Raw genomic sequence first — 18900 nt, forward strand, 5'->3', positions numbered from 1 at the left:
TCGTGACATTCCAGCCAGAAGGAACCGAAAGAGACCGTCCAATAAAGAAGCCTCATCGATATGCAAGGCTAAAGGCAAATACGCCGCTGATGCTTGATTAACTGTATGCACACACGCAAGCTCAACATCTACGCCAATGCAACTACGCAAATTTAGAACAATATTTTATAGAATCTTTCAATCACTATTTCTGCATACAGGACGTATCCTTTGTCACGATGCTGCTTGACAGGTTGGCTAGACTTGAAGTTACTAATGGTCAACAAAAGAGAGAGACTCGCATGTTTCCTGTGCCATCAAAGACTATTACGTCGGCAAGACTGAATAAACTTTTCGAAAATGGATTGAGAGAATGAACTCGGTAACTCTACCCATGTATTCTGTTATTGCCCAATGTCTGCTATCGTGTCAATCGGTGAAGCTGTCACCGAAATCCACTGCCGGGAGGCATGATACCTACCCCTCACTCAGATTGTCGGCACTGCTTCCGAGATAACGGCTTTTACCCGAGTGGTAGCCCAATGATCGTCGTCCAAACCACAAAACGGCATGCTTTGTCTACAGAATTGAACATATGGCAAAGTCGCATACCAAATCATCGCGACAGAATGTTCCCAAGAAGGCCATCAGCGCCTCAGGCATTCTACTTCGCGCGCCGGTCGTCGACCTTTTCCCGAGGCTTGTCAGGTCTTAAGATCAACGCCGATCGTCTCCAAGAAACAATTCACCATACTTGCCAATGGGGAGCGGCTCATCGATATGGCAGGTAAGCCTAGTCATCCTTCCGAAGGAGCCTCTTAAATCGCTGACAACTCACCAGAGGCCCAAATGAAACTGGCATGGCCCGGCTGACTCTCTCAGATGAAGATGCCACCGCGAGACGATGGTTCATAGAAGAGACGCAGAGATTGGGTTGCGATGTTAAAGTTGATCAGATGGGCAACATCTTTGCTAGGCAAAGAGGATCACTGGGCTCAAAGCTGCCCATGACTGCGATGGGCAGCCATTTGGATACTCAGCCCCAAGGCGGTAGGTACGATGGCATCCTAGGGGTCGTTGCTGGTATCGAAGCACTTAGAACGATGAAAGAGAATGGCTATCACTCTAAATTCGATATTGGAGTCATCAATTGGACAAAGTACGCAAATCCAGCTTCCGCCCGTCGAGCCCCTCATGGATTTAGATTCGCTGACTTAGCCCCATAGTGAAGAGGGCGCCAGGTTTCCTGGCACAACAGTCTCCTCCAAAGTCTGGGCAGGAGAAATACCAATACAAAGGGCTTGGGATCTGAGAGATGTTTCAGATCCCTCCATCACAATGAAGTCAGAACTCGAGAGACACGGATACTTAGGGAACACTTCGTGTTCGGCAACTCAAGGTTACCCGGTAGGGGCGCACTTTGAACTACATATCGAACAAGGTCCTTTGTTGGAATCCAGAGGGAGAAAGATCGGAGTTGTTCGAGGCGTACAAGCCTGCAGATGGCTCACTTTTGCCGTAGCCGGCCGGAGTGCTCACTCGGGTACGACGCCTTATTCAGCGAGGAAAGATCCGCTATTAGCTGCGGCGAAGATGATTGCGGCCTCGAATGAACTGGCCCAGACATCTGGGGCTTTCGTGACCACAGGAATCATCAAAGTTCCTCCGGGATCGTCGACCAATGCAGTTGCTTCGCAAGCAACGTTCACACTTGATATTCGCCATCCAGATAATAAGACCATCTCTGAGGTCCAGGATCAATGTCTCGCCTCTTTCCAGGAGATTTGCCGCGAAAACGGCGTGGAGCTGAGCTGGAGCATCGATGTGGATTCCCCCGCCACCACTTTTGATGAGGACTGTGTGTGGGCTGTCGAAACAGCAGCGAACGGTATCGTGGGACACGACGGCTGGCTTCGTATGACGAGCGGCGCGACACACGATAGTGTGAATACGAGCAAGCATTGTCCAACAACGATGATATTTGTACCCTGCAAAGACGGTATCAGTCATCACCCAGAAGAGTATTGCAGTCCGGAGGATTGGTAAGTCATGATCGTATTCGAAAGGCAAGGAGTCATGTACTAAAGGTTGGTGTTATCTAGTGCTTTGGGGGCGCAGACACTTCTCGATTCTGTCATCATTTACGACAACAGGAGACTAGCAAAGCTTCAATAGTTGCCCACGACGTCAACTTAGAGCCAAATTACTCGGTGCTTTGAGCTTCTGCGGACGAGCAGTGAACACAATTCAATATCATTTGAAATCGCCAACTTCTGCATTCATTGCTACATGCAATTAAAGCTTGAAAAGAATGACGAACATGATTGACAAACAAAACAGACAAAATATGAACATTCCACGCCTCATGGGATACATTACACTGCCTTGCTTCTAGAACACAAAAGCACCATCGCTACCTTAAAACTATTGACTCAAAGGCTGTTTTCTGTACTAAATGAGGATCCAACTTTGCACAAAACCATACATGATAGTGCCCAGATACAGCCCGACCGTAGTTTGAGTTACGCAAGCATCGGAAATTACAAATTCACTGACACGATGCGAGCCCAAGACCTCATTTATCAAGACGTTAGGATCCATGAAGGTTTTTCACTCTTAGTGAGTCGCTGTTCAAGCCATTGCATCTGATGAAAGTTCCATGTCGGTCGCGATGTAATGACTTCACGATACTTCATCCACCCGTCTCCCGTGCCCATTCAGTCTGCCCTCTCTTAGACTCTACATCGCTTTGGTGCTGACCCTGATTCTGCGTATCTCCCAGAGTCCCCGCAAAACGGAACTGAAAAACGTAATAACGGCATAGGCGGACATCAATAATGCCACCCACGCACCACGAAACACCAAGAGCGCCACAAAGCCGGCTTGCATCGCGATCGCGGTCCATAGAACCACCCACGCACACCATGGCACCTTTTCTGCTGTTACTTGCGCCAACTGCAGTCTGAGATTTCTCATCCTCAGTGCTGCTTTGAGATCTTGCTCGTATTCAGCCCGCAAGTCAAAGTCGTTGGGCTACAACATGGATTATTGTCAGGTCAACATAGATGTTCTGTCGTTATCAAACAAAACTCCCACATCAAAAGCAAGCGAAAGATGTAGGAAAGAAGAAATAGACTCACAGTGGCTCCTGACTCCATCTGAGAGGTCCTTGATCTGCCAGGTGTCGGAAGCCCGGAGTCTTGCCCACCGGCAGGGTTAAATTGTCCCCTTATGTTTGTCTCTTCACGGTCTATACCATCCACCTGTAGAGTTCCAGTATTCGAACGCCTTGATGATTCGCTTCTTGTAATGGGCTCATGTGTTGTCGAGGACTTATGGGCGTTCAGTGCTACATGACTCTCCCCGGAATTCTCTGAGTTCTTCTGTATCTCATTTGTTGATGCTACCCTGGTGTCTTCTCTTTCTTCTACAAATATGTCAGTCAATTTGTTGTTATTAGATTCACTTGAGAAAAAGAAATGTAGGCTACCTTTGGCGTCAAATACGTTGATGATAAAGACTATGAGGAGGATTAGAGGCAAAATTTGACCAAACTTAGGTTCTAATAACGATTCGACTTCTTCTTCCCCCGCCGAAGCAATCATAGAGACTAGGCTGTAGAGTAGATACACCGTATATGACATGTCTTGGAAGAGGCTCCAAAATATAGAATCTACCATGTCGTCGACCAAGACCGGGATCGCCAGTCTTAGAGTATGAAAAAAGTTCGTGTCCTCGCTAGACAGTTTCTCGAGCATTGCACTGTGTTCTTCGGTTTCCTTTAGCGTCTTTCGCTGATAAAGAATCCTGAAACTTTTTCTAGACTCCTCGGTGAAGCACAGAAGGCGCAAAGTGTTGTCTTGCAGAGGAAGAAATGAGTAAACCCGGGCAACGGCATCGTAATAGCTCATGCCGAAAACCCAGATAAATGCAACTGCGGCGAGAATTGACAGCCAAGTAGTTCCTGAACCTCTTGTTGCGCATGCGGCAACTTTCTCCCAATTCAGACCCAGGGAAGTGGATAAGTTATCAAGGATACTGCTAACCAGAAGACAGACCACTAGTAATGTCAAGAAAGTTATGCGTAACTTTGCCTGCCTTTCATGTAGTCTTAAGTATGGTGTCAGGCCATTTAGGCAGTTTGTATGAACACCGAAGGAGAGGAAGGCAAGTGATACGCCCACAGAAAACGAAAAGGACGATATCGTGAGTATCTGGGAGTATAACGCGACCAGAAGTGCGAAGCTACTGACTCAAAGCTGATCGCTGATGGTCAAGAGAAGATGCTCGTATTTCACGCTACGCAAGCGAGAAATCTTCTATTCGTATGCCCCTAGCCTATTGTGTATCATGGTGTCCATATGTGTAAAGCCTTCAGGGTTCGCCCTGCGAGTGACGTAGGCCATGGTCATGATGACATGAGATGCTAGGACTGGGAAAACGAAGGATAGCAGGACCTTGTTCGCGTTAGTACTGAGACAAACCCCTTGAAAGATAAAGGCTTATCCCAAACCCCATGATATCAGGTTCGGTCAGATTCTTGGCATCCTTTTCGCAATTAACCATGTTGCCGTGCGACTAAAAATGTCCGCCGTAGTGGGAAAATTGTGTTTAGATGCCCTATGACGTGATAATCCATGGGAAGGTAGCGTTTTTAGGAGAATTTCGAGTGTACATGTATGTATACAATCAGTCTGCACTCGGGCAAACCAGCTGTTCTCTGGGCCCTTTATAGTTAAGCAGCAGGTTCCGGCCAGCATTCATGCTGCAATTTCATACGCCTCACGACACAAATTCACAAGACATGATTGTTATTCCACTTCGAGAGTATGCCTGGAAATTGTGACGTCACGAGTGGGCGAAGCTCTCAATAGTTATGCAGGCTGTCATTCACAAGCTGTGTCGTGCGGCAGGCTCTGAAGATGGAGGTGGACAAAGCTGGCTGTACACGCAGGTATATTCATTAGCCGCCACTTGATTGGCGAATTGCGGTAAAATATTTGCAGAACCTGTCAATACGAACACGAATTCTGCTTGGAAAGTGTTTTTGGCAACAATGGAAAGGCGATGTTGCCTTGGCATGATATATTGCATAAGGTGGTTGGGGTATCTGTCAGTCCCAATCCCACTTCCTGCGACGGAATTACGGCCAATGGCCACATATAGAGGATTCTAGTAATACATAAGTGTGCATTGACGGTACAAGGCGATACATTCATATACGTCAAGGGTCAAGTACCTACGATTTCTCGCGAAAGTGATAGAGGAACGTGTGAAATGTCTGTTCCCATGTCATACATCGTTGATGTGAGAAAAGTAAGGCCATTTTACAAAGATCCTGCTGTGTTTCCATCCAAAACTTCTCACCAAGAGCTCCAACAAAAGGTTCAGCGCATTCTTATTCCTATCGTCATTCCGAGTACACCCTTCTCTAAGCGTGATGTCGCGGCATTCTGACCTGTCATTGGTGACAGCTGCCGCGTTGCATAAGTATGGTCAGCTCCCTGCAGCAAATACCGAATCTGGGAGACCTCATGTGGTTTATTTGAGCCATTACTATTTGTGCTCATGATTAACGCTTGCGGCCTTGGCTACTTATAGCCAATGCACTCTTAGGGTGTCATCGGGCTGATTGGCTCAGAAGGAAGCACCGTTTCGACATTTCTTGAGGCTGGCGTTGTTTTGCTAGTTACTTCTCTACTTCAGCGTCTTGAATCGCAGACTCCTCTAGATTCTGCTATCATTTTCGACAACATGAGAGGAAGAAAGCTCTAATGCCTGCCAACGTTCGGATTCCACCCAGAACCTATCGCTCGAATTCCTGCGAATACCCTCACTCGAAATTTTGATACTTCAACGTTTACCAACTGTACTTGATTCCATCTATTGAGGTGATTTGGTGAGAGAAGTCATGCTGAGCGGGGATGACTGGGTTGATCTTGGAAGTGTACCGATACCGTAGGAGTTAGAAATGTGTTCGAATTCTCTGGCAATAGGCATTTTGTTGTTGTCGTCGCTACATACTTGGATTATTGATTGATTATCAATGATGTCAATATTGCAGCCGAATCCAAGTAAGAACTTAGGAGGGTATATTTTCCAAAATATCACCGTAATGATCTAAGACCACATGCAGCATCCAGCAACACCTCTTGGACCTAAGGTAGTTCCGTATCTAAAAGTGCACACCCTCTGTTTGTCTACGAGCAGTTCGCAATTCCCGAACCGATAGGAATACATCCGTTGCCAAGTGTCTTGCACGGGTGGCCCTATTACACAAGCAAATTAGCAACTTGACCCGTTCAAACCAGACAAAGATGGTGAGAATCATGTCCAAAAGTAGAAGAGAGAGCTTTACCTGGCCACAAGTCAATTCCGTCTTCAGGTCGCCATCCCAAAGGCATGTACCGAGGTCACCTCCCTTAGGAAGTCTGCAGTTCTATACCCATCCATCAGCTACAGTGCGTCATCAGACTCCTTCGAGGTTTCAACATACCCACCATCCCAGTACTGAGGGAAGGAAGCTGACGAAAAGAACGGCTTGGAACTTCATGTTTGCGTTTGGGTAATCATGTACAAGAATCGCTGGAAGGGTATTTGCGACAGAATATAGGGTGCAAGGTAGAGACTGACAGCAGTTGAGACATACTCCAACAACAAGGCGTGCACAGAAAGATGACAGGCCAGCTATAAGTATCAAGAATGATCACAGAGTACTCCGCTGTGACGATCTTTGACAACGGACAAGCCGCGTACCCGAAACCAGCTACAACGGGAAACTCTACACTGAGTCGCGCGCAACGAGGCTTGGGGGGCACGTTCACGGTTCTACGTGTTATTCAAACTCTAATTGATAAGTTCATCCCAGCAACAATTATCAGACGGGGCGAGTGCCCAACACAAGATAAGCATAGGCAATACTGCCCTGTGCCGTCTGATCCCGCGGGACGCACGGCTTCAGGGCTCGCCCCCATAGGTTACAACTGCCGGCGGTTTGCGTTCAACGGCGCCGAGAGTAGTACTATGCGAGCATTGTCCCGGCCTATGGAGCCTTCCAGAGTACAAATACTCACATTCATCCCTCAGTGGACTTATATCCCCGTCGGGGACTGGTTGCCGATACTCTTTCTCACTTCCTACGCCTCGCGACGCTACTGAGTAAAGGGCTGCTCTATGGTCCGTGATGCTTGCGAGACGCGGCAGGGCAGGCCGTCTTGGAGAGCGTGCGCCATTCACATCCCAGTCAGGACGGCAACGAAATGAGTGCGCCAGGGCCCAGGACAGACTGACTCCGCCGGGTTTGCTTCAATTCTAGAAAAGAGATTGCCAAGCTGTCAGTCGCTCTCTGCTATCTCTTAGCTTTCACGAAACAGAAGACCGGATGATATCACCCGACCAGACCCATTGTCATATAGAGTTTAGCACTGTTCAGGGTCGAGATGTACATGCATAGTGGGATGGAAGAACCTCATCTCATGCCATTTGTTGAAGCCTAGAATGTAAGATGTATGCTGAGTAGCAAACGCCTCAGGATTGTTCCAGATGGAAGGCAACTCTCAGTCAAGATACATTCTCGGCCAACCTAATTGTCATAATAGTCGTGGCCATACTCATCAACATAGTCATCGCCATAGTTATCGCCGCCACAGTCATCACCGCTATGGTCGTCGCCTCCATCATCATACCCGTCATCGGCATAGCCGTCATCAAAGGTGTCACCAGCATAGTTATCGATGTTGCGAACCTCGTCAGCACCCGGCTCATCATCATAAATAACCTCGCCATATCCGGTGGTGTGCACCATACTGTCCCCGTAGGCACCCGGCTCATCATCGTAAATGACTTCAGCATATCCGGTGGTGTGCATGATACCACAGTCGACGTCGATGCCGGCATCTTCAGCGCCCTGCATATCATCATAAACAACCTCGCCATACCCGGTGGTGTGCACGAGATGATCAACGTCGCCATCGTCCCGATACTCCTCTGGACCCCTGTAAGTCTGCTCCTGGACCTCTTGCTCTTCCTCTTCCTCCAGGAACGGTTGAGCCCCAGACGGCGGTACGTGATCAACCTAATCATCATAGTAGTCGCCGCCCTCCTCATAATCCCCCCTATCAGACCCCCGATCGCTATCATCACGACCGCGATAATGGTCCGAGGACCCAGACGAAGAACGACGCTCGTAGTGGTGCTCGTGATGATCAGAGTCTGAATCGGAATCTGCGGAAATTGTCAGTTTTCACGGTCAATAATCGTCCAGACCGTGGCCCGGGAGAGGTGACTGATCGTTACCTAAAACATTGGCGATAAGCGCGCCTCCTAGCGCACCCACCGCGAGACCACCCGCCACGCCGAGGAACATGTTGCTGTTCCCGCTCTTCTTCTTTTTCTTCTTCTCTTCGCTGCCGTATCCCTGTTCATACTGCTGTTGAGGCTGCTGTCCGTAGGGCTGGCCGTACTGCTGTGGTGGCTGTTGGCCGTACTGTTGAGGCTGCTCGTACCCCCCGTGGGGCTGGCTCTGTCCGTATTGCTGTCCTGCATAGTACCCAGCCCCGGCTCCCGCAGCTGCCGCAGCGGCACCGCCCGCATAGGCTCCGTATCCGGGCTGTGGAGAATGACCTCCGTACCCAGGTTGTGGAGAGGGTCCGCCATATCCCGGCTGAGGCGGTGGGCCTCCGTATCCGGGCTGTGGTGAATGTCCTCCATAGCCAGGTTGAGGCGAGTATCCCGGCTGTGGCGAGTGTCCGCCATATCGAGATGATTCCCCATACCCTCCATGGCCTGGCGGCGACATTGGCGGGGGAGACATGGCCGACGGTGGCGGAGGAGCCTCCCACTGAGAAGAGCCAGTTGCTTGATTAACGTAGTACCATCGTCTGCTGTTGTCATCAAACCGCTTGACCCATCCCTCTGGCAGTCGCGGCGAAGGCGGTCTTCCGTAGCCAGGTGAAGGGGGCCTGCCGTAACCAGGAGAAGAGGGCCTTCCATAGCCCGGCGAAGGAGGCCGTCCAAAGCTTTGCTGTTGTTGCTGCTGCTGAGGATATGGGCTAGATGATGTGGAATCACCATACCTACCGGGATGCGGAGTGGGATACTGCGGCGCGGTACCGTAAGCACCCGCGGCGGCGCTGGCAGCTACGCCAGCGGCGACGGACGACATGGCACTTCCCTCGGAGACGGGGTCGGAGTAGGCGGATCGCGTGGGGTCACTGGAGCCGAAGGCGGCGGGGTGCTCGCGCTTGTACTCCTCGGCGCCATTCTGCGGACCACCGGCGTATCCCGCGGGTGGTCTGCCATCGTAGCCTTGGCTGTGGGAACCGTAGTTGCTGTAGCCGTAGTCCTGGTGGCCTGTGATGTGTGGTTAGGAATTGTTGTTGTGATGCTTTTGGAGATAAGGTAGGTGGGGGTCTTGCGAAATTATGAGGGGCCGAGAGCAGATTGAGGTTGGAGGATTGTCGCAAAGTATCTCATTCGCTCACTCACCTTGGTTGATGATCTCTGGGTCGTCGGGGATCTTGAAGTTGCCCAGCTGGGATGCCAGCTTGGCGACGTCAAAGTTGCCAAAGAGCGACATTTTTATTCACTCCAGGCTGTTGTGTTTCTTCTCTTTCTTTCGGTAGTGACAGTTGGGAGTTGGAAGGATGAGAGAGAATTGCACGTGGTTGGCGGGGGATTTGACGTGTCGTCGCGGGGTCAAGTGACCAAGGTCAGGAAGGTAAGGTGAGTTGGGCCGTAGGGGGCAAAAAAAAGAAAAAGAAAAAAAGAAAATGGCTGAGGTAAGGAAATAAGGGGGCCTCCCGACGGGATCGGGTTACGCCTAAGGGAAAGAAGGTGCGCGCCGTGTGACTGGCGATTCGTAATGGGATTCCTTGGGCTGCAGGTGCGACTGCACGTCAGATTGGCTTTCTGCCCGTTTGTTTCGGCAGATCGGAACGCTGATGGCGGGTATTTTTCTGGGCTTTTTCTGGTCGCTTCCAGGTTCCATTTTGATGGTTTGACCGTCTCCACGTTTACTCGCTTCCATTGCGTCGTCCGAACTTGGCACTCGGGACCACCCGTTCATCTCATAGGGCTGAAGACTGTGCGCTCACTCGCTCATTCATTCACCCAGTCGATGATCACTTTTGAGGAACTCAAATGAGAGGAACCCGAGTGAGAGTCAAATCCTTGAAAGATGAAATGAGATGAGCGGGCGAGAGGTCAGACTTAGACCAGCTCCAGCATAATCAATACACGCTTGAGCCAGTCAGGTCAAACACAACGTCATCTGCGTAGGATTCAAGCCTTTACATCAAAATGCTACATCGCTATACTATGAGCCATGAAGAACGGAATCTACTTTGCAGGCCTAAATGCCATACATGGAGATGCTACACATCCCAATGTCAGACGACACTTCCACACTTACTCAGTCCCCGCTGTAGCAGCCGGTAGAGCAGGTTTCTGCCCATACACCACATGCCTACGCGCACAAAGCTTGTTAGCCACAATCAATCTTCGAGCCACCGTCCACAGCGAACAATGAAAGGGAAAACAAGGAAAGGATGACAACTCACAAATCCAACAAAGCATGAAAAACCCCCGTCTTCAACTCCCTCCTCACCTCCGCAAGCTGCACCAACACCTCCTCCTTACTCCTCCCCAAAACACCGCACAGCAGCTTCAACGAGAACCCTTCCAACCCCTCAAGAATCTGCGCCAGGTTCAGCAACCCCTGGTCCTTGAAATGCCGGTGCCGCGCCCACGGCCCGATGGGCGTCTTGAACTTGTGGTGCGCCACGTGCTCGAACCCGCCGTGCCCGCGCACCCAGCCCTCGAGCTTCGGTCCGGGCCGGGGATCGCGCCCGATCTTGTCGAGGGTTTCGACAAAGGTCTGATTCCATTCGTAGGTTGCGTGTTCGGGTTTGTAGCTGCCGTCGTCGGAGTAGTATTCTGTGCTCATGTCTTGGAACTCGGCCCAGCCTCCTGGGTTGAGGTTGCTGTGGAGGGGGTCATGAGAATGAAGATGGGACAAGTTAGAGGGAATGGGAACAGGGTTACGTACTCGTAAATGTTGGCGATCAGCTTCGGCCAGTCCTGGATGGAGGCGGCCATGTAGCGGCACATGATAAAGTCGTACTTTTTAACGCCAACCCATTCGCTCTCGACATCGTCAATCTCAAACTTGACGTTCGGGGGTACCCTAGAGTCCAGAGAAGAAGAGTGAGCTTTGGAATCATCAGAGAGGGATTCATGCCGAGACTTGACGCACCATTCAGGTTGGATAGCACTCAGATCATTCCCAATAACCTGCCCATCTCTTAGCAAAGCGAATCATCACCAATCTCACTTATCACGAACTCACCTCGGCGTTCTCAAAAATGTCACCAATCTCAACGGCCCCTACCGCCCGCAAGCGATTAGCAACGCATGGCTTCGACGATCACTAAGTTGCGCGATGGGACGTACAGATTCCAGTACCCGTACCGATATCCAGGATACGATGGACCTTCTCCTTGGCCAGCGGGGCCAGCCAGAGCCTGCTTCCAATCGCCCTCACCATCATGGCATGAGCCATGTCGAGGCGCTCCATTTCGACCTCGTCGTTCGGGAACGAATACGCTACATTAAAGCGTCAGTGGACTGAACATGGGCTGTCTCCCTCCATTCCCATCATAATGCTGCAGGACAGGAAGACTCACAGCCCGGCCTGAATGCATGATAGCGACGGCCATATTCTTCCGGGTAGTCGATGACGCTGGATGATAGGGACGCGGTGTAACTCGAACTATCTCGTTCATCTGGGTCAGGAACAAAAAGGCGCAATGAAGGAGATGGGGTGGTGGGAATCTCAGAAAGCCATTACATTCTATCATCAATCGAAGAGTCGTTATCGCTCTACACCGGAAGTATTAGTAAACCACCGGTCAATCTACAAGAAGGGAAACTGGGCTGCGACGCACTGCAAATCCCTCATCGGCTTCAACGGGGTCATCCTGCTGAGCTGGTTCAATAGCCACTGCCGGAACGACTCGCGATGGACTCGTCGTCGGTGCCGGGTCTGCGGATGCGACACCGGCTGCGGGTGCGGTTGTGGGAGGCGGTGTGCCCGGTGCTTCAGCCATGATGTGCGCCTTTTTCGTCTCACGGGTATGAAATGAGTGTAGGTATGTGAAAACGTTGAGAATAACACTAGTGAATCGCGCCGCTGCTCGTAGTCTCCCGTGTTTCGCGGAATCGCTGTTCTAAGCAAGGCAGATAAATCGTGACTACGCGCAAGATCAATCAGACTGGGCTTCCTCCGTCTGAAAGGTAAGGTAGGGGAGCTCCAGTTTTTGTATCTGCCCGTTTCCAGGTCCCCCTTCCCTTCCATGTCTGCCAATGTGTGGCTTGCTGAGGGGTTCATCTTACAGCAGGGAACCTTATCCGTACTTGGACCAAAGGACAAGCATGGCAGGCCTAAATGGACCGCAGCCAGTCTTACAGACCCGACAAACCGCCCGGATGCAGAAGAGTCAAACGTCCTCCCGTGGGATTCGCTAGCCCGCATCCCGTTTTCCCACCGCTCACATCGAATTGCAGGGCATCCGCCGAGATAACCCAGCGTTTCCAGCAAAATGCGTAGAATCCAGTCCAATGGAACTTGGGACCGGCATTGCCATGCATGTTCGGCGTTGCTACCCCTCTTTTTCCCCTGCACAGTGAATAAGGGTCTTGACCCGTTTAGGCCCTGATCCGAGTTCCCGGTCTACGGTATCGCAGAGCAGACACTACATTCGGAGTCAAGGCGACGTTTGCGACCACATGCGGTGTGTCAGTAAACACCCCAATGCGCGTCACATAAGTACACAACACGAGTGATTCTAGAGTTATTTCAAGTTCATCATCATCATTCATAATAATAAAAGTCCCATCCGCCTCTGTCCGCAACGAAGCAATAGGGTATAGAACAGGAGTAGAACAAGAATCGAAACACTCGCCTCGCCGGGCGGCCATGATGCAAACAAAGGTCAAGAAAAGACCAACAAAAAATATCAAACAGTCCCAAACGCCCATAGCTATGCTTTACTTTTTGAAGTCCCCCATGCGATGCGAATGCCGTTCGTTCCTCCCCTTCCATGCAATTCCTCCATCCATGATTCTTTCCTTCAAACGGCGAAGCCAATTATGCTCATTCGGCAAGTGCTCACTTCTTCGTGGTACGAGCACTACGCTTGGCAGGAGTACCGTTGGCACTCAGGCCCAGCTCCTTCTTCGCCGCGGCAGTGGGCTTCTTCGCAGTCTTCGACACCTTCGCGCCCTCCGTCTTGGGGGCAGTAGCCAACTTGGACTGGCTTGCCTTGGTTGCCTTGGCTGCGGTCGCTTTGGCAGGCGCCGTCTTGGTCGTCGCAGTCTTCGTAGTCGCAGCCTTGGAGGTCGAAGCTTTGGCGGTTGAAGCCTTGGTCGTAGCGATCTTACTTGTAGAAGCCCTGACCTTTCTCGCCTTTCCAACCTGCTTCTCCTCATCGGGGCTGAGCTCAGCAGAGCTAGAGCTTGCCTCGTCAGAATCAATTGGAGCCGTAGAAGGGTCTTCAGACTGGCTTCTAGCCAGCTGAGCTGCCCACTGAACACTCTTATTGTTCTTCTTAGCAGCAGCAGCGGCCGCCCGAGTCTCTATCTTGGGCGGCGCAGTCTTGATCGCCTCGAGCATCTCCTCAGCAGAAATCGCATCTCCCTTATTGTTGCGGGTATTCTGGCGAGTCAAAGCCGCAAGGTCCTTCTCCCCAGCTCTAATGTTACTCATTCCCTTGTTTCTAACCGGGATCTTGGTAACTGCCGGAGCCTCTCCACGCGCGACGGCGAGCTGACGTCTGGTGCGCACATTCGTGACAGGCGCAACTTCATCCTCATCGGCGGAATTGTCGCTGGCCTTGCCTGCGGCCTTCTTCGCGTCTGGAACGTCAGCCTTGGCTCTGCGCTGGCGTTTCGGCGGCTGCGGCTTTTCTGGCGATGCCTCTCGTTCGTCAACTTCCTCAGCTTTGCGCTTGGCTTTCTTGGGGCTCGGGCTGTTAACGTCGAGCGATCCAAGAGGCTGGCGTCCGGTTGACACAGCTGGAGAAGCCCTTCTAGGAGGACGAGAACGATCTGCCGACGACGTGATCGAGAACGCCGGCGTATCGGCCCAGATGCTTTGATTGCGCTCTGGAGTGGCCGCCAGAAGGATCGGAGCGGATGCAAGAGGGTCGGGCGAAGAGTGTGCAGCAACAGGTTCAACCGCTGGAGTGGGAGAAAGAACCGCGGGTTCGGCGGGCTCGACGGGCACGGGGAGTGTAGCCATAGCAGCTTTCCTAGCGTTGTGTCTGGTCAAAAACCCCCTAAGTAAGACCATAGAATCGTCGTCTTCCTCAACCGGGGCGGGCGCCTGCGAAGGCACATGCGCCACCTCCTCTTCCTCCGCTTCGATCTTGGCTTCCTCTGCTGTCTTCTTCTCATCCTCTGCCTCAGTGGTCAGGCGAATAGGCGATAACGCGGTAGCAGTGGCCGGCTCGGTGGCAGGGTCAACAGCGTCGACAAGCTCTTCGACGGGTTCTTGCTCTTGGGCGAAGAGGGCAGCATGTTCGTCCGAAACCTTAAATCGGACAATCAGACGGCCTCCCTCTCTGCTGACAACAACCTTTCCATCCATATCCGTCTTCTTGGCCTCCTCAAACACGCGAGCGAGAGATGCAAGCGCCTGGATCGGGGATCCAGAGTGGTCCTGGAAGGAGCCAAAGATGTCCGGGTTCTCTCTGGCATCGACAACGACTGGCGAAGGAGATGGTGGCGGGGTTCTCTCTGGAGTAGCTTGGGCAGCTGCCGCAGATGCTGAATCAACCTCGAGGGGATTCTGCACCGCGTGGAGCTCAACCGACGAATCGGGAGCACCCACCAGCGACCCGGATGCTGGATCTTGAAGATCCTGCACCACAGGAAGCTGGGCGAAGCCGGCAGCAGGAAGAGATGCTCGGCGGAGAGGGGCGGAAAAGGAAAGACGACGTGCAGCAGGCAATGACTTGCGCTTCTTGAAGGGCGAAGTCTCGTTGCGGTTCTTGAAGAAGACCATTGGACTCGCGACTTCGACGGCAGCGGGCTCGTCCTCGTGTTCAACCTCAGTTGCCTCATGGTTCATCTCGGTGACCTCGAGAGTCGATACAAATGAGGGCATTGCAAAGGTGAAGCCGGGTCGAACGGGGGATGACAAAGGTGAAGGCGACCTTTCTTCCATGACTGATTGGAGCGTGGCGAGCTTAGCCTCCAGATTGGCAGCGCCTCTAGCGAGCCTGGTCTTTCGGCTTGAGCTCGAGTGGTGTGTTGCCGTCGACGGGAAGTGAGGGAGCTTAGCAGTCGGGCTTTGAGGCTCCTCCTCTTCTTCAATGACTGAGAAGTCAGACTCTCCAAAGATGGCAATGGGCTGCCTGACGTTGCGATGCTTGGGCTGCTCGCGACCATGAACCCTATTGGATTCGCGAATGGCAGTCTCAAGCACCCAGTCGAAGCTCAGCTCTGGCATCGGGAACGCAAGAAGAGGCGCCATGATGGTGTGAGTCAGCAGGCCATTGTTATAGGCTCGCTTCTTCTCACCGTCATAGTTCCTCTTCCCACAGGTCGGCACGATGGGTTCGCCGTACTTCTCCACCTCCTCGTGGTATTGGCGGCGCTGTTCGTGAACAGAGAGGCCGGCAGGAAGCGCCTTCAGGTCGTTGCGCAGGACGCGGCGAGCTTCGATCATGTTAATCACGCCGCTTTCGTCCACATCCTCCAGCCAGTACGGCTCCGGGTCGTCCTCTGCCGTGGGCTCGGCCACCCTCTGCCTCTTTCGAGGACAGAGGGCATACGCCAGACCGCCCTTCATGGCAATGTGCCGGAAGCTGGCGGCGGCCTCGAGCTCTTCCATGGCGAGGGACTCGGCAACTTGTCTTGCGATGGCCTTCTCGAACACAATGCCCCTGGGCTTCCGGTGCTTTGTGAGGGGAATACGGGCCCGTTGCCGGGCGAAGCTGGGCACTGGGGTGAGCGCAGACGTGATATCGAAATCGGCGTAGCTCTCGGGGTCGAAGGGGGTACTAGAGAGAGCAAGTCAGTCAGTGAGGGAGTATACAAATGGGAAGGCGGTAGGCATACGAGAACTCCTTTGCAGCTTCCGAAAGTTCGATGGTGGCGAACGTGTACGGCTGCTGAGACTTCTTGGGCGACGGGGCGAAGTCAGAAACCATGGTGATATCGGCCATGGTGATGTCGAGCTTTGAAGGGGACTCGAACCCGCCAGCCTCCTCTACACCTCTTGGGGGCGACTGGCCGGGCCTGCTGCTTGTTTGAGACTCCTCCTCATCGTCGTCCTCATGTCCCTCCTCCTCTGCCGCGGACTCGGCCTGCTGTTGATTCGAATCGGAATCGCTGCGCGGGGACCGATCGTTGGAGACGAGGGATGCTGTCGGAGAAGTAATTGACATGACTGAGTAATCGGAGACGGCAGGCTTCGAAGGACTCGACTTCGGAGAGAGATTGCGAGCGAGCTTGGGAGTTGACGCAGTCAAGGATTGGAAACTGGCGTCGGCAAATGAGACCTTCTTCGGGGATGGGGTCTTGGTCGGGGCATCTAGCGGCATTGTCGATGAAAGTCTTGTAGCGCCGGCCTTCAGTCTCGGGGTCTCAGCTGTGCTGAACTTCTTGACTGGCGAAGTGAAAGACATCGGAGCGAATCTTGCGGGCTGTGTTGTGGCCGCGGAGATGGGTGCGCCGCCTCCCTTGGTTGGCGTGGTGAAGTCGAAGTTAGAGAAGGCCATATCGACATTAGCGGTACGGTCCTGAGTGGGCTCAAGATTCGAGAAACCGGCCGGCGCCCTCTTAGGGCTGGCGGTGCGGTCGCGGGAGGAGCGCGCGGTAGGGGAGGGTGTGAGGTTGCCCGAGGGCGGGTTAAAGGTCAACTTTGGAAAGTTCATCGCGTATCCGTATAGTGGCGGCGACTGCGAGACATTGACCAGATGACCGGATGACGAGGTTAAAGTGTGTTGGAGGGATCTAGCGCGGGAGCTATGGCTTCAATGCGACGCGGCGCGGAGAAGGCTCTCGGACGTGATCGTGGGAAAAGTGGCCGCGGAGGCGCGATGCGATTTGGGGGCGGAAAAAAGAAGATAAACAAAGCGCGACTGTGCAGGGGGTGAGGAAGATGGGATGCAGAACAACCACCGGATTGAAAAGCCAGGAAACGGCTCAATAGAATCCGAATGACGATTGTAGTGCAGTGTTGACTGTGTCGTGGATTGTTAGAGTACGATACCCTGAATTGGGTGAGGTATCGGCTTGTGTCGCGATTGGGTTGTGGTTCCTGGGCGCGGAAATTGGAGGATGGATTGGGGAAAGAAGAAAAAAGGTTCAAGGTACCTCCAGGTTTCTAAATCGAGAACCGGGAAGGGGGAGTAGGAGGGCAGATATTGCGCAGGAAGGGGACCATTAAGTGAAAATCGGTGTGGTGGGCTGGCAACGGGCAACGCAGAAAGGGACGCTTTCGAGGTCGCCCTTTGTTTACATTCGAGGCAAGGCAGCCAATCGGGAGCTCCCGAGGCCCTCACACACCCTCACACAATTGAAGTGCCGCTTGCAGTCGCAGCTCTGGGGGCATCCCAGGCGCGCTGTGCACGGAGGCACGGCTGTCTGGCTACCGTGTCTTGCCCCACCATCCAGACGCCATAGCGCGTTTTTGGCCAATCAGCAACATTACAAGGGATCGACGAGGCTGAAGACACGTGATTGGTGAAAAAAAGTTCCGGGGGGGCTCGCATCAAAGCTTTCGCGATGGCGTCCATTTGCGAAGCATCGGGGAGCTTTCCTGGTAGAGGTGTATGACGACGGACGCAAAGATCCACCACTCGACAACCGAATCCGACGATTCAACGACAGGTGCATAGCTTGCACAGCTTTCAAAACGACCCGACGACATAATTGACCGTTCAAGATACACGCACATTGCCCATCATGCCGCAAAAACCGATGCGCCTGCCACCTGTCAAGGTCCTCCGTGTTCGTAACCCCAACGGCAAGGTAGAGCAGCCTTGCATGCAGGTCATGACCTCAGTTCTTGGTAATTCTACCTACCCTGTGTTCGCTCGTCAATTTCCTCTCCGGCATATTCTCCTGTCTCGATGGAACTGCCTCATCCCAGCCACCAGATGAACAACCCCTGGACGGCATCGCAGCGTCTTCATCATCATACCCCTTGCGCTACATGGACTGACACTTCTTCTCCTACAGCATGCTGGGCCTCAGCAGGGTACAACACCTCTGGCTGCGCCGCCCTCGAGAACGCCCTGCGCGGCTGCATGGATCAGCCCAAGAAGCCCAAGGAGCCTTCGTCCACCGTCAACTACCACCTCGGCCGTATGTACGACAAGATGATTCCCCACTCCAAGGGCAAATAAAGCAGGTCGCGCGGCGGAGACGGAGCTATACACCGAACTTATTGCAAATATGGAGGGGGCGACCAGGGCAACCATTTGGAGATGGAGGTCTTCCCCGAATGGCACACTCCGGGAAAGACCGCGAGGGCGATGGCGCTACGTTCACGACAGCTGAACCGACCATGGCAGCAGCAGAGGCGGATTTGGCCGATGACGGTTATCTGATCCGTCTGGAAGTGGTGAATCGAGCACAGCTGGTGGCATCTGAGATGTACAACCATACTATTACACACGGAATTTGGCGTTCAAGAGGATCGACGTTGTATACTATGTACCATACAAGGCGGATAAAAAAGAATACTCGCTACCTTCACATTTCAATTCCTGCAGACTCCCTTCATCTGCGACCTGATCTGATGAATCGACGGTCTTCGGCTACCCTTACTTCCACTCGCCGGGCAGAACTAACTTGACGACCAGCCGTGGATCATGACCTAACCTGATGTATAGCCGGAGTAGTTGTACA

General features: G+C 52.6%; 9 protein-coding genes across 9 annotated transcripts; 3 read left to right on the plus strand and 6 right to left on the minus strand.

Moving 5' to 3' along the window:
• Positions 1-608: 608 nt before the first annotated feature.
• CCOS01_08938 (hydantoinase/carbamoylase family amidase) lies at positions 609-2154 on the plus strand (the record flags this gene model as incomplete). The annotated part of the gene is made up of 4 exons (XM_060457098.1): positions 609-766; positions 821-1138; positions 1206-2021; positions 2082-2154. 4 exons carry the CDS (start codon positions 609-611, stop codon positions 2152-2154), a joined length of 1365 nt encoding a protein of 454 aa, XP_060311798.1.
• An 881-nt stretch (positions 2155-3035) lies between these two features.
• On the minus strand, positions 3036-4545 carry CCOS01_08939 (uncharacterized protein; the record flags this gene model as incomplete). Its single annotated transcript, XM_060457099.1, has 3 exons — positions 3036-3403; positions 3470-3499; positions 4464-4545. 3 exons carry the CDS (start codon positions 4543-4545, stop codon positions 3036-3038), a joined length of 480 nt encoding a protein of 159 aa, XP_060311799.1.
• Positions 4546-6179: 1634 nt separating this feature from the next.
• On the minus strand, positions 6180-6532 carry CCOS01_08940 (uncharacterized protein; the record flags this gene model as incomplete). The annotated part of the gene is made up of 3 exons (XM_060457100.1): positions 6180-6248; positions 6338-6418; positions 6476-6532. The coding sequence occupies 3 exons, from the start codon at positions 6530-6532 to the stop codon at positions 6180-6182; spliced, it is 207 nt and encodes a 68-aa protein (XP_060311800.1).
• A 1029-nt stretch (positions 6533-7561) lies between these two features.
• On the minus strand, positions 7562-9556 carry CCOS01_08941 (WW domain-containing protein; the record flags this gene model as incomplete). Its single annotated transcript, XM_060457101.1, has 4 exons — positions 7562-8053; positions 8122-8202; positions 8315-9330; positions 9466-9556. 4 exons carry the CDS (start codon positions 9554-9556, stop codon positions 7562-7564), a joined length of 1680 nt encoding a protein of 559 aa, XP_060311801.1.
• A 243-nt stretch (positions 9557-9799) lies between these two features.
• On the minus strand, positions 9800-10045 carry CCOS01_08942 (uncharacterized protein; the record flags this gene model as incomplete). The annotated part of the gene is made up of 1 exon (XM_060457102.1): positions 9800-10045. The coding sequence occupies one exon, from the start codon at positions 10043-10045 to the stop codon at positions 9800-9802; it is 246 nt and encodes an 81-aa protein (XP_060311802.1).
• Positions 10046-10386: 341 nt separating this feature from the next.
• Positions 10387-12086, minus strand: CCOS01_08943 (methyltransferase; the record flags this gene model as incomplete). Its single annotated transcript, XM_060457103.1, has 8 exons — positions 10387-10444; positions 10539-10961; positions 11027-11271; positions 11327-11364; positions 11431-11583; positions 11664-11749; positions 11828-11859; positions 11925-12086. The coding sequence occupies 8 exons, from the start codon at positions 12084-12086 to the stop codon at positions 10387-10389; spliced, it is 1197 nt and encodes a 398-aa protein (XP_060311803.1).
• Positions 12087-12424: 338 nt separating this feature from the next.
• CCOS01_08944 (uncharacterized protein) lies at positions 12425-12586 on the plus strand (the record flags this gene model as incomplete). Its single annotated transcript, XM_060457104.1, has 1 exon — positions 12425-12586. The coding sequence occupies one exon, from the start codon at positions 12425-12427 to the stop codon at positions 12584-12586; it is 162 nt and encodes a 53-aa protein (XP_060311804.1).
• A 561-nt stretch (positions 12587-13147) lies between these two features.
• On the minus strand, positions 13148-16919 carry CCOS01_08945 (uncharacterized protein; the record flags this gene model as incomplete). Its single annotated transcript, XM_060457105.1, has 2 exons — positions 13148-16043; positions 16102-16919. 2 exons carry the CDS (start codon positions 16917-16919, stop codon positions 13148-13150), a joined length of 3714 nt encoding a protein of 1237 aa, XP_060311805.1.
• Positions 16920-17952: 1033 nt separating this feature from the next.
• CCOS01_08946 (CHCH domain-containing protein) lies at positions 17953-18395 on the plus strand (the record flags this gene model as incomplete). Its single annotated transcript, XM_060457106.1, has 2 exons — positions 17953-18058; positions 18229-18395. 2 exons carry the CDS (start codon positions 17953-17955, stop codon positions 18393-18395), a joined length of 273 nt encoding a protein of 90 aa, XP_060311806.1.
• Between the last annotated feature and the right edge of the window lie 505 nt (positions 18396-18900).

This window comes from Colletotrichum costaricense, assembly GCF_030867565.1.
Source record: "Colletotrichum costaricense strain IMI 309622 chromosome Unknown Scaffold_9.1, whole genome shotgun sequence".
NCBI lineage: Eukaryota > Fungi > Ascomycota > Sordariomycetes > Glomerellales > Glomerellaceae > Colletotrichum > Colletotrichum costaricense.